Below are 14,617 nucleotides of genomic sequence, written 5' to 3'. Positions count from 1 at the left end.
AACCTTACTATAGACTATGTCTTCTCTGCCTGTAGATTAATTGAGCTCTGGTGCTCAGCAAAAATCCCTGAAAATAACGTTTTGAAAAATATTATGCCTTTTTTTTTTTTTTTAAGGCTGGTTTTTTGTATTAACTCCAAAACTGATTTAGTCTGTCTTACCTCCTAACATGTTGGGAGTTTTACTACTAGCCAGTTAGGCACTTGTTGCATAACACAGCACTATCACCTTTACACCTTTTTAGACTTGTATCATCATCTCTTTTCAACAAGACTAACATTCCCTGAAAGGCAAAGTAATTTGATATCATTTTTCAGACTATATAGAAAGGTTTAAAAATGCATATGAAAGTGAACTTAAAAAGTAGCAAACGGTTAATAAATGTTTTATTTCCTAGCTACTGCACATCAAATGGCCACTAAATGAAAATGAATCCTTTTTGTCTGAAATTAAAAGTGATAGGGGTGAAACATTCTTCAGACAGTTAGCAAGAGGAAAAGAGAACTTTTTTGAAAAGTAAGAAACTGTGTTAAAGAAAAAGAGAGGGGTGCCTGGGTGGCTCAGTCGCTGGAGCGTCTGACTTTGGCTCAGGTCATGATCTTGCCATCTATGAGTTCGAGCCTCGCATGGGGCTCTGTGCTGACAGTTCAGAGCCTGGAGCCTGCTTCGGATTCTGTGTCTCCTCTCTCTCTGCCCCTCCCCCACTTATGCTCTGTCACTCTGTCTCAGAAATAAACATTAAAAAAAAATTTTTTTTTAAAAAAGAGAAACTAAGGGCAGAGTTAGGAAGAAATTTCTGTATCACTAAAGCCTCTGATTTTCAATGTGAAAATTTTCATTAAGGATTCTGATAAATAATTCATAAAAGTGTATTAACAAAGTTAAAATACACTACTTATGACCTTCTTCATTCTAAATACAAAACACCATTCTGACATTTTTACTAAACAAAAACAAGACCTAGGGGTGCCTGGGTGGCTCAGTCGGTTAAGCGTCCGACTTTGGCTCCAGTCATGATCTCATGGTTCGTGAGTTCGAGCCCTGTGTCGGGCTCTGTGCTGACAGCTCAGAGCCTGGAGCCTGTTTCAGATTCTGTGTCTCCCTCTCTCTCTGACCCTCCCCCATTCATGCTCTGTCTCTCTCTGTCTCAAAAATAAATAAACATTAATAAATAAATAAATAAATAAATAATAAAAAAGAGACCTTCATGACAACTTCAGTTTTGCCTGTACAATTAACCTTCCTTATATAATCTATTAAGTTTAGTTTTATAAAACTACTAACAAGCCCACTGAAGAAGGCTGTAATGCCACTTCAGAATATGTTCAACTGTCTTTTGTTGTTTCTTGCTATTTTACAAAGTATTAGATACAGAGCACTTTCCCTTCAAAATTCCAAATTGGAGTTAAGGTTGCCTAAAATCTACAATTTCTTTTAAAAATTGGTTTATAAATAATCTAATTTTAAATACTAGTGTTTATTTCATTAGTAGTAAAATGGTTCAGCATGGATTATTGTTTAGTTAATATGTCAGAGTGCAATGAACAAAGACTTTCTAATTATAAGATCCAGATTTGATCAGATGCTTCATCATTTCCAATTTATATGCTCTTACAGAAGTTCCTGATCGTCTTCGAGCTTTACGTTTTTTCATCTACAAAATAGGGACAATAAAATGGACTTCATGGAGCAGTTAATGAACTTAAATAGACGATATGCAGCTCCTAGCAGAGCAACGTGACAGGAACTCAGTCAATTCAAGTTCTCTCCAACCATTCTACCACTCTCCTAACCTCAAATACGGAATGGCATTTCTGAAATACCAGAGAAGGCAGAAGATCAACTTAAAGTGAATTTTGTTTTATTTTTTTGCTTTGAACAAGCAGTGATTTTATTCAACAAGCATTTGGATGCTTGCTTTGATTGTTGGCTAATCGGATTTTATATTTTGAAGAAAAGAGAACACATTCTTGTCAAAACACCAACTAAAAAGCATTCATCAAGTTCTTTTATATATTGCTTGGGAAGCACTAACACCTTTCTGGAAAGCAGTTTGGCAATAAATATCAATGGGTATATCCTGGGTATATCCTGGATGTACTGATAAATTATAAGGATATTATGAAACATGTACACAAAATGTGTTCTATTCATGGATGTTCACAACACTAGAAAACTGGATGCAATTCAAATGTCCAATAAAAAAGGACTGGTTACATTAATGCACATTCATGCAGTGGAATTATCTATAAACATGTTGTGGGGTGCCTGAATGGCTCCGTGGTTGGAGCATGCAAGTCTTAATCTGGGGTTGTGGGTTTGAGCCCCATGCTGGAAGTAGAGATTACTTAAGAAAATAAAATATTGGGAAAAAAATTATTTGGGCACAGATAAGGGAATGATGCATATAAATAAATACATGAATGAAAAAAAAAACTGGTTTGATGTATTTTTGTTTAAGCCATAGGGTCTTTCAGCTAAGTTAAGAGAACCAGTACAAAATCACTTTTACCTGGCAATATGCGAGGACAAGTTAAAAATATTTTTGATTGTTAAGAACAACACACAAGTAATGAACAAATCAATTAGGAAAAAAGTAACTAATGCATTCCTCACTTTAAATATATATATATATATACACATATATATTTATATACATTTACCTGATGATGACGACGAAGTTAGTGAAGTAGAAGAAGATGAATCAAGAGATGGTCCAAACAGGGGATCCCAAGCAAGTAAATCGCTGGTCCCCTTCCTACCATAACATTTAAAAAACAGATTTAATTAAGGAATATTTTATTAGTATAAAATCTAGTCACTTATTTTTATATCACAGAATTGGAATAGCTAAATATATATGATTTAAAATTTGGGCATTCTACCAAAGGAATATGTGAGGAAAGTTTAAATTAAAATTTTATATTAATAAATAATTCGTTAACTGCTATAAGCAGACCCTCCAATAACATTATGTGAAATCGCTAGGGTGGAATAGAGAAGATTAATTCCCATCAATCACACCTTGTTATACTCTAGCAATCTTTGGGGTTCTAAGAACAGAAATCATTTCAGCTTTACAAGAAAAGCAATAAAAGGTTCTAAAACAGCTGCCTAAGGACAGAAAGGTACTTAATTAATCCTACAATAGTGTCCTAGCCCCAAGTCATGGATAGAAAATTTCTTTAAGTGATAGGAAATCAGGTACAAATTTTATAAGGTCATATTTAAGTACTTTTTAAAAAATCTTTAGGGGCGCCTGGGTGGCTCAGTCGCTTAAGCATCCAACTCTTGATATTGGTTCAGGTCATGACCTCATGGTTTGGTTCCTGAGTTCAAGTGCTGCATTGAGCTCTGAGATGACAGCACAGATTTCTTTCTCTCCCTTCCGTCCCCAAAAATAATTAAAAAAAAAATCTATTTATCCTTTTCTTTCATCTTTGAAATTGTCAAGTACAGAAATAAGCCCAACAGCTTACTTGATATAACCCTGATATAACCTTCAAAGGCCTGATTATTATAGTAGATCATGCAAGGGCAGGACTTCTCCCTGGGCAATCCACAGCCTGGGTCACTGAGGCAGTCTAGTGAAATGTTTGGGTCACTCAGGTCTTTTTATGAAAGGTAACCAAGACTATGGACAAAAGCATCAAGAACACCAAAATTCAAGTTTCAAAAAAGTCAACATGCTGCATAACCAAAGATTTCCCTCTACTGACCCCTTGGAATCCACTGGCCTAGTTACTCTCAAGATTGAACTTGCAGCTCTTTACTTTAATAAAAACTTTTAAATCCATGTTTCTTTTTTTTCATTTTAGTCATACACCTTTTAAGATGTCTCATCTCTAAGATCCTATAGTACCTGAACTTTGCCACTACCTCTTTTTTAAATTTTTTTTCCAGCTTTACAGAGATATGACTGACAAGTAAAAATTATATATAAGATGTAAAAAAAAAATTAATCCCATTAAAACAGTATTTTAATGTATCAAACAGCCATTAATTTTTAACATTATGTTCTCACATCTTAGAAAACAGGCTCATTACAATAAAAATGGTAGTTATCTATAAGCACATATCTAGTACCTCAACACGCACTTACATGGAAGCATACCACACCTTGTATTTAAAACCTAGGATCACAACTGCATAAATTACTGAAAACAAAATTTTAAAACACTGACTTTACCTTTTAAAATGATAAATGAATACCACCACTGTGCTCAATTAATGCCTAACTTTAAAAGTATTAAATAATTTTAAACTCTCCATTTAATGAAGACTACTTTTACTTACACAAAAGAAAAAAAACATTAAAAGAATATATTCTTACTGACAGATAAAGAAATGAAAAAAAAATGCATGAAAGAAACACTGGCTTAAAGTATTTTTTCCTTTTTAAAAAGAGCTAGCAACATGGTTTCTAGCCCTCTCCTTTTTTAACTTGAGACATCTTCTTGTTGAAGTTCATTAAAAGTGCAGTATATTTTACAGGGTTACAGCCAATAATTGAAGGAAAAAAACGAGAAAATTTCCATGAGAATAACTAGTTAAAATACAGACATATATGAACTTGGGACACTACCATTTATTTAGAAGTAGTAAAGCCACCAAGGCCAAATACAGTTAAATGGATTTTTTTTTTAATTATAAAAAATAGTGTCAAGTGAGAAATAATTTAAAACAACCAGAAACCCCAAAGAACAATTCACAGCTTAGAGGATAAACAACACTGTACTCTAATTGAAACTGCAAAGATAGTAAAATTTTCTAAGAAAAAAGTATAAAAGAATGATATCTAAACACATTAAAGAGGGAAGGATGAATAGGTGGAGGGCACAGTTAAACTATTCTGTGTGACACTATAATGTATGGAGACACACGTCCTTGACCATTTGTCAAAACTCATAGGACATACAAGACCAAGAGTGAATCTTAATGTAAACCACAGACTTTGGGTGACAATGATGTGTCAGGGTAGGCTCAAAAATTTTAACAAATGTTTCATTCTAATGGGGGATTATGATAGTGAAGGAGGCTGGGTATATGTGGGAGCAGAGAATATACATGCAAAAACTGTATCCTTGCCTGAATTTTGTTATGAACCTAGAATTGCTCTAAATACAGTCTATTTAAAAATAAAAAAATGTGAAACTTACTCATTAGATCCAGCACATGGCTTCGATTTTGTTAGCTCTTCACCTAATTAAAATCAAAATATGAAACAATTCATAATCTGAGTAATAAAATACTTAAATGGAAAGAGACACTAATATATCTCATTACTATGAACAATTTAAAAATTATGGAATTGATAACATAAATCGAATTTTTTTAATTATGAAGAAAAGGAAGTGGCGCCTGGGTGGCGCAGTCGGTTAAGCGTCCGACTTCAGCCAGGTCACGATCTCGCGGTCTGTGAGTTCGGGCCCCGTGTCAGGCTCTGGGCTGATGGCTTGGAGCCTGGAGCCTGTTTCCGATTCTGTGTCTCCCTCTCTCTCTGCCCCTCGCCCGTTCATGCTCTGTCTCTCTCTGTCCCAAAAATAAATAAAAATGTTGAAAAAAAAAATTTAAAAGAAAAGGAAAATAAGCCTTTAGCAAGTTTTCTAACTGACTTAAGAATATCAAAATAATAACTGAACTTCTGCTATATCTTCATTTCTTTTAACACCTCTGGTAAGAAATTACTTAAGTCAACTAAACTGTCATATTCATGAAAATAAAATTGGTGTTCAGATGAAAAAAATATGGGCTAGAACTTTAAAAATTAGAACATATGTTCAAATACTTAAGTATTACTCAAAAATGATACGTGATGAATCATGAAAGCATTTTTTCAAGCTGTAAGAATATTATTAATGATTATATTGACCAAAAGTAGTTAATTCTTGAAGGATGTCGTATCTCGAAAAATTAAAATTTTTATAGCACTCTAAAGCAACAGTCTTTATAAAATAGTCTGTTTTGCTCCCTTTTGCATTAGTAATGTGAACCATTTCATTAGCAACTATTATACAAAGGGGAAAGCATCAGTAATATGCAAAAGTCATGTTAGTTCATAAGCAAATTTCCCTGTACTTTGATGTCTTGAATGACCAACATGTAGTTGATGAATGCAAAATGTATCAACATAGGTAACTGCAGCAAACTACAAGGAATACCACACTGTATATGATGCCCCTTCATGTCACATTGTCCCATCTGGCTCAATGTGGCCCTTTTTTTGGCCTCAAAGTACTTACTGTGCTGTTCTCCTCCATGTTTCTACAATTTGCCCTTATCTCCATAACTCCATAAAAGGAGCCCACTTTTATCCTCATTTTCCCCACATCCCCTATCATCAAGCTACTCACCATTTTTTTTTTTAAAGTAAAATCCTACTTTTAGTTTGATATAATGCATTTAATAGGTCTTTTTCATTGTGCTAGAATTTTTAATAGGATTGATGTTATGGTTTATATTAACCATTTTGTTCACAAATTGCATAACTTTTGAGTAGGATGCCTTAACTCCATTTTTCTCACCTTTGTTATTTTAATGCATGACTCTGCATAAGATGTTAACAACCCCCTAATTTTTTTTAGTATAATTAAGTTACTATACTAAAAACCATGGAAGTAGGGTGGCTCCATAGCTCAGAGGTTAGAGCAATGGTCTTGCAAAAACCATGGAAGAGAAACTGCAATTGTGATAGGACAAATAAGTAAAGCTAAAGCTTACTCATTCTCATAGTCCCTTCTGGCTCATGAGGCTGAGTTATGTATGTTACATTCTCAAACAGAAGCTACTATTTGGCTTTGTTGATTTCTGAAAAATGTTGTAGCCAAGTATTAAATTTAAAGGCATGTCTAAATGCTAAAATAAATAGTATACTTAAGTTGTCTCCTGTTTAAAGTAAGTATCCATCTAGCCTGTTGCTAACAGTCATGATGAGAACAAAGCATTTATTTCTATAAATAAATATATATATATATATATATATATATGGCTACAATAAGCTCAGCAAATTGCCTGATAAATTTTAATAGATACAAAATAATCAATTTAAATGTCAAACTTACTAGATGAATTCCTATTCATCTGCACCTAAAAGAGAAAAGCAAAAACTAAAAGTTGTTAAACAAATAATTTAATTTGGTAATGAAATACTTCATAAAAATTTTTCTTAATATATTTTTTATTTTTTAAGTAGGCTCCACACCCAACACAGGGCTTGAACTCACAATGCAGAGCAAGAGTTGCATGCTCTGGCTGAGCCAGCCAGGAGCCTACTTCATAAAATATTACTGGGAACCTAACTTTAAGTTGTTTTCGGCATATCTGCTCAACTGTAAACTACATAAAAATTGTTAAAAATGCAGTATTTTTTATAGTAAAAGATAATACATGTATCTTTAACACTCAAAAGTTTTAAAATATGAAAATATTAGTGCCTACAGCAAGATACTTTGATCTGCTAATTTAAAAAACTTAACACAAGTATTCTGAAAAACAATGTTCGAACATTAAAATGATTTTTTTTTAAGTCCATAGGTAATAATATAAAATCTTGCACTTACTGGGCTGTGTCTCTAGTAGTACATGGAAAGAAAAAGAAAGACATAGTGTACATTTTAGAATTTACAACAGCTTATTTTCTTGGTTTCATAATTGGTCTATTACCTTCTAAACCATACCTAAAAATCTATACACCTTAAAACACATGCAGAGCACTGTTTGGGGTAGGGGACATGAGCTAGATGAGCACACTGCTCAATAAAATATACTCAAAATATCCTCTTTTCAAACCCAATATTAACTATTAAACTGTTCTCATTATTATTTATTTTCTCAGTATGAAACTAGAATGTTCAGTTTTTTAAAAAATAGAAGAGAGAGAAAAGTACAAAGAAAATTTAAAACCACTAATGCTTTCACTAACAAGAGCAAGGTGCTTAACATTCTGGTATATATTCCTCTAGGCTTTTGTTTTATTTACACATATTTTTAAAATTAGTTGTATTCTTATATAATAAAAATTTTTAGTCATTTCATAGCTTCCTACTTCATATATATATGTGTGTAGATATATATGTATGTGTATATATGTGTACATATATATATCATAATTTAATTTGGGTGTTAATCTTAAGGTTAAATAGCAATGGGAGAATAAAACCTCACTTCAGAAATCAGTCTTTTTTATACAAAAAAATAAATTCTAAAAGTGCATGACTGAGAGAAAAAAACTTTTTCCCAAATACAGACTTCTTAAAATATATAATAACAATATATAATAAAAAAATATGAAATGGGTAATACTTATTCTGTATTATCAAGGACAACAGGTATAATATCAGTTATGATGAGCATGTACAGATAGACTAAACTGTCATTCTAAGACATGCTTTTTTCTCATTGTTTAACATTCCTGAATTTAGACTATGACATCAATGGAAAGATTAGCTATGGTGATTTTTTTCTCCTCCAAAAGCTGTTAAATATGGGATCTTAGAATTGAGGAACTAACCATTATCACTAAGAATTCTTATATTTGCCTTTTTTTATAAAAAGTATGAAAAAACAAATATTGCAGTTGCAAAAGCATACAGACACATAACTTAATGTTTAAATCCATTTTTACTGAATTCCTGTTCATATAAAGTTCATAAAATATGGATGAAAAACTTTAAAATTAGATGAGGAAAAGATTAATACTGCCAGTTCAAATTTCTGAAACATACATACTGGAAAATAAAATAAATGGCAGAAATAGATTTTCTACATTTTTGTTTCCCAGTAAAACTTTCAAAAGGAAACAAAACTAAGCCAAACTCAAATTCATTTGCCTATATAAAAATCAGACACTGGAGACCTCAATAAAACTGACGACAAATTATAAAGTACCTCCTTATCCAATATGCTTAATTAACTATTCCTAATGATATTTTATTTTATTATTCCTAAAATTAAGCAGATGCAAGTAGATAAGGTTAAAAAAAAATAAGGTTTCTACATGAAGAGTACGAACTTGCTCTTATTCTTACTTACAGATATTGCTGGGGACAGTGTGATATTTCCTATAGATACTTTTAATTCATCCAAGGAAGCCATTGTGTGATGTGAGTTATTTGGATGCACAGGTTTGATTTCTATCCGATATTTCTTTGGTTCTTCATCTTCAGAATCAGAATCACTAGATGAGTAGAAATGGTTCTCTTTGGTATGTGAGTATCAGTTAAAGAATTCGGTTCTTAAGTGATCTTAATGCATAACCAGTTTTCATACATTTACAAAAAGGAATATAAAACCTTTAAGAGATAAGGTAGACTTTCACAGAAACAGAACTACTAACTCATTAGTAAAAACATGTCAAACTATTATGGAGTCACATTTTATTATAATTAAAAATTTGAAGTTTTTATTAAACAACAGATCATTTTGTTATAACTGTCTACTTATATGCTAACACAATCCATAGGAATATCCAAATGATGAAAGGATATCATTCTGATTTGCTTCTGGTTTTATACTATAGCCTTCTTCATCTACATCAGGAATGTTCTATGGGAAGAAAAATAAAAACTGTAATCATGGATCCTACTACAGAAATACAAAAGATTAGCAAAGTAGCTTCAACTATTATAGGGGCTATGTCATTTATCAAACACCAACAGGCTCATACAATAATTAAATGGAAAAGTTACATCTTTTTGGGTAAGTTAGCTTCAGATCACACTTTATGCTTCAGATGTCTGAAAGAGAAAAGCACTATAAAATTAAGTAGGAGAAGCACTAAAAGGAAGAGAATAGGTGTTTGAGCAGGAACACCAACAGTTCTGTAGATAACCAAATTTTCATCCCAGTCTTCAAAGTGGAAATGAGAGATGATTAAATCAGAGGGCTGACAGTCTCAATAAATGGAAATATTTATCAAAAATACAGAAAAAAACAAAGATGACCAAGAAAATTAAAACTATACTAAAATAATCATCTTACCCATGAGCCAGGCAAAATTTCAAAAGCTTGAAAATATATTCTGTTGGCATAACTGTGGGAAAATGTACTCTTAGGCTTTGCTGGTATAAATAAAAAATAGTACAATCTCTAGAGAAAGAAATTTAGCATTATCTAACAAAAGTATAAACATATTTACTCTCCCACCCAGGAATTCAATTTCTAAGAATTTACACTGAAGATACACCTCCAACAATTTAAAAATATGTATATAACAGATCAAAGATGATCTGTAACTCAGAACTGCTGGAGAGCATCTAATGTCCAAGCATAGTTGAATAAACTACAATACACACAGAAAACAGAGTACTATATATCTATTAAAAAAATCAGAAGTTTCAGGGCGCCTGGGTGGCTCAGTCGGTTAAGCATCCGACTTCGGCTCAGGTCATGATCTCACAGTTCGTGAGTTTGAGCCCCGCGTCGGGCTCTGTGCTGACAGCTCAGAGCCTGGAGCCTGCTTCACATTCTGTGTCTCCCTCTCTCTCTGCCCCTTCCCTGCTCATGCTGTGTCTCTCTCTGTCTCAGAAATAAATTAACATTAAAAAAAATTTTTTTTTTAAATAAAAAAAAAAATCAGAAGTTTCTATGAACTCATAGCGAATGACTTCCAGGAAAAACTGCTAACTGAAAAAAGCATATAAAGGAACATATATATCTTTTAAGTAAGAAAGAAGGGAAATTTTAAGAACACAGATCTCTTCTTTATGGGGGAATAAAAGCCACTGGAAGGATCAATCAGAATATAATAAAGTTGGTTACCTACAAGGGAGGGTGATGAAGTATAAGAGATAAAGGATGGAGGAACACTTCTCTAAGTATGCTATGTTAAGAGAATAATCCCATTTTTAAGAAATACACATTTAGGAAGTTAGGAATGAAGGACCATAATGTATAGAATTTATACTAAAATGATCAGAAAAAGAATTATATACACATACATAAACACATGTGTGTAGGGAGAATGCAAATAACTTCTAACTTACAAGAAATATACAAGAATAAAATAGTTCCAAAATAATTTTTATATGAAATAAAAAAGATCGCCAAGAAATGCCAGTTGGAACTGGACAGCCAATATTCTTGTACTGGTAAAGTTTACTATTCTTCGTCCATTCACTTGCTAAGGCTCAGCAAGAACAGTATGAAAGATGATCTCAGTCACAGCATAAGGTCAAGGAGAACAAAGAGCAGAATTAACATGGCTATAGCTTCCAAACTGAATAAAAAGCCTACTGTAGCCAGCAGTGAGTTAACAGACTGGATAAAATCTAGAAATGAAAAATCTAATACAGAGTGAAGAGTAGATACTATAGATTAAAAGATGAAAAGGGGTATGTGGGTGGCTCAGTATGTTAAGCATTGGACTCTCAATTTTGACTCAATTTTGATCTCACGGTTTGAGAGGGCGAGGCTCCAAGCTATCAACATGGAGATTATCTCACTCCCTCTCTACCCCAACCCTGCTGTGTGCTAGGGCCCTCTCTCTCTCCAATAAACATTAAAAGAAAATGATGACAAGTGATACACTTATAACCCCTAGAAATAGAGCACTTTAAGTTCTGCATATTGTTTGCTAGTATGTAAATAATACTTTAAAATACTTTAAGCTTTACCAAATTGGATCCATTAGAAATCAGAAAGTTTTTATAAAATACTTTATTCTTATTCCCAGTACCCTAAAAACATACAGATATGTAATCTCCTAGAAGTTGTAAGAATTTGTTGATACCACTTTTAAATTTGTTTACAATACACTATACAGTATGATGTAATAATTTAAAATAATGCCGAGCTGTTTTCTACAGGACTGAGTAAGCTGCTTTTGGAATGACCTCTTAAAGATTACAACTATAAATTCTGGCTAGAGAAACTACCGGGGGGCACCTGGGTGGCTCAGTTGAACATCCAACTCTTAGTTTTGGCTCAGGTCATGATCCCAGGGCTGTGGGATAGAGCCCCGCATCAGGTTTTGTGCTAAGCATGAAGTCTGCTTAAGATTCTCTCTTTCTCCTTCTGCCCCTCTCCCCAGTTTGTGCTCTCTAAAAACTTAATTAAAATTTAATTTAAAATTAATTTAAAAATTAAAAAAAAACTATCTGAAGGTAGTGAAGAGTGAAAACAGAGCCATATGTTCAAAAACTTTATAAATAAATCATAATGCAGTTCTAAAAAAGGTTCAAATAACCCTCAGGGAAGGCAGGAAAAAGAAAACAAAATGAAAACCAAAGATAAAATGACACACATAAGCCCTGTTATGTCAATAATTATGGTAAGCAGTCTCTATCAAAATAATACTAGCATTCTTCACAGAGCTAGAATAATACCAATATTTGTATGGAACCAGAAAAGACCCCATATAGCCAAAGCAATTCTGAAAAAGAATACCGAAGCTGGAGGCATCACAATCCCAGACATCAAGATGTATTACAAAGCTGTAATCATCAAGACAGTATGGTACTGGCACAAAAACACTCAGATCAGTGGAACAGAATAGACAACACAGAAATGAACACACAAACGTATGGCCAACTAATCTCTGACAAAGCAGAAGAGAATAGCCAGTGGAATAAAGACAGTCTCTTCAGCAAATGGTGCTGGGAAAATTGGACAGCAACATGCAGAAGAATGAACCTGGACCACTTTCTTACACCAAACACAAAAATAAACTCAAAATGGATTAAAGACCTAAATGTTAGATGGGAAGCCATCAAAATCCTAGAGGACAAAGCAGGCAAAAACCTATTTGACCTTGGCCACAGCAACTTGTTACTCAACACCTCTCCAGAGGCAAGGGAAACAAAAGCAAAAATAAAGGGGCGCCTGGGTGGCGCAGTCGGTTAGGCGTCCGACTTCAGCCAGGTCACGATCTCGCGGTCCGGGAGTTCGAGCCCCGCGTCAGGCTCTGGGCTGATGGCTCAGAGCCTGGAGCCTGTTTCCGATTCTGTGTCTCCCTCTCTCTCTGCCCCTCCCCCGTTCATGCTCTGTCTCTCTCTGTCCCAAAAATAAATAAACGTTGAAAAAAAAAAAAATTAAAAAAAAAAAAAAAAAGCAAAAATAAACTACTGGGACCTCATCAAAATAAAAAGCTTCTGCACAGCGAAGGAAACAATCAGCAAAACTAAAAGGCAACCTGCGGAATGGGAGAAGATATTTGCAAACGACATATCAGATAAAGGGTTAGTATCCAAAGAACTTATCAAATTCAACACCCAAAAAACAAACAGTCCAGTGAAGAAATGGGCCAAAGAAGACATCCAGATGGCGAACAGACACATGAAAAAATGCTCAAATCACTCATCATCACAGAAATACAAATGAAAACCACAATGAAATACCACCTTACTCCAGTCAGAACAGCTAAAATTACCGACTCAGGCAATGACAGATGTTGGTGAGGATGCAGAGAAAGAGGATCTCTTTTGCATTGCTGGTAGGAATGCAAACTGGTGCAGCCACTCTGGAAAACGGTATGGAGGTTCCTCAAAAAACTGAAAATAACCCTAGGACCCAGCAAATGCACTACTAGGTATTTACCCAAGGGATACAAGTGTGCTGTTTTGAAGGGGCACATGCACCCCAACGTTTACAGCAGCACTATCAACAATAGCCAAAGTATGGAAAGAGCCCAAATGTCCATTGACGGATGAATGGATAAAGAAGATGTGGTGTGTATGTATGTATGTACACACACACACACACACACACACACACACACACACACAATGGAGTATTACTCAGCAATCAAAAAGAATGAAATCTTGCCACTGGCAACTATGTGGATGGAACTAAAGGTATTATGCTAAGCAAAATTAGAGAAAGACAAATATCGTATGACTGCACTGCACTCATATGAGGAATTTAAGATACAAACAGATAAACATAAGAGAAGGTAAGCAGAAATAATATAAAAACAGGGAGGGGAACAAAACATAAAAGGGTCTTAAATATAGAGAAGAGAGGGTTGCTGGAGGGGTTGTAGGAGGGGGGATGGACTAAATAGGTAAGAGGCATTAAGGAATCTACTCCTGAAATCATTGCTGCAGTATATGCTAACTAACTTGGATGTAAATTTAAATAAATAAATAAATAAATAAATAAATAAATAAATAAATAAATAAAAACTGTCCAAAGATAACAAAATACAGATTCGTAGAATGGATTAAAAAACATGACCTAACTATATGCTGTCTATAAGAAATTCACTTCATATATAACACCATAGATGGGGGAAAGTAAAAAAAATAGAAAAAATATACCATATAAAAGTTAATTAAAAAAAAAAAAAAAGATGGGCAACTGAGTGGCTCAGTGGCTTAAGCATCCAACTCTTGGTTTCGGCTCAGGTCATGATCTCACAGTTCATGAGTTCAAGCCCACACTGGGCTCTAAACTGAAAGTGTGGAGTCAGCTTGGAATTCTCTCTCACCCCTCTGCCCCTTCCCCAGCTCATGCACACTCTCTCTTAAAATAAATAAACTTTAAAATAAAAAAATTAGGGCAGAATGACTGTCTTCTTGTTAGATAAAACCAGACTTCAGAAAGAAAATTACCAGGGTCAGAGGGGACATTGTGTCCATAGAAAAACCTGTACATGATTGTTCAAAGCACTTTTTTCTAA

General features: G+C 33.8%; 1 protein-coding gene across 3 annotated transcripts in view; it reads right to left on the bottom strand.

The window, feature by feature from the left end:
* Nucleotides 1-14,617, bottom strand: part of FCHO2 (FCH and mu domain containing endocytic adaptor 2) — a 123,966-nt gene that overhangs the window by 30,580 nt on the left and 78,769 nt on the right. For 2 of the 3 annotated variants that reach the window (XR_007153008.1, XM_047862900.1), the window contains exons 12-17: nt 9,486-9,543; nt 9,031-9,206; nt 7,560-7,571; nt 7,062-7,086; nt 5,160-5,202; nt 2,664-2,758 (exon numbers count right to left, since the gene is read on the bottom strand). Coding sequence is in view for 2 of the 3 variants with exons in the window: in XM_047862900.1 (XP_047718856.1) it covers nt 2,664-2,758; nt 5,160-5,202; nt 7,062-7,086; nt 7,560-7,571; nt 9,031-9,206; nt 9,486-9,543 (409 nt within the window). In the remaining variant the exon portion in view is untranslated. The remainder of the gene's footprint in view (nt 1-2,663; nt 2,759-5,159; nt 5,203-7,061; nt 7,087-7,559; nt 7,572-9,030; nt 9,207-9,485; nt 9,544-14,617) is intronic. The other variant, XM_047862911.1, reaches the window with a different exon arrangement.

The sequence above is a fragment of the Prionailurus viverrinus genome, chromosome A1 (assembly GCF_022837055.1).
Source record: "Prionailurus viverrinus isolate Anna chromosome A1, UM_Priviv_1.0, whole genome shotgun sequence".
Lineage (NCBI taxonomy): Eukaryota > Metazoa > Chordata > Mammalia > Carnivora > Felidae > Prionailurus > Prionailurus viverrinus.
This window is presented reverse-complemented; position numbering and strand designations above follow the sequence as displayed.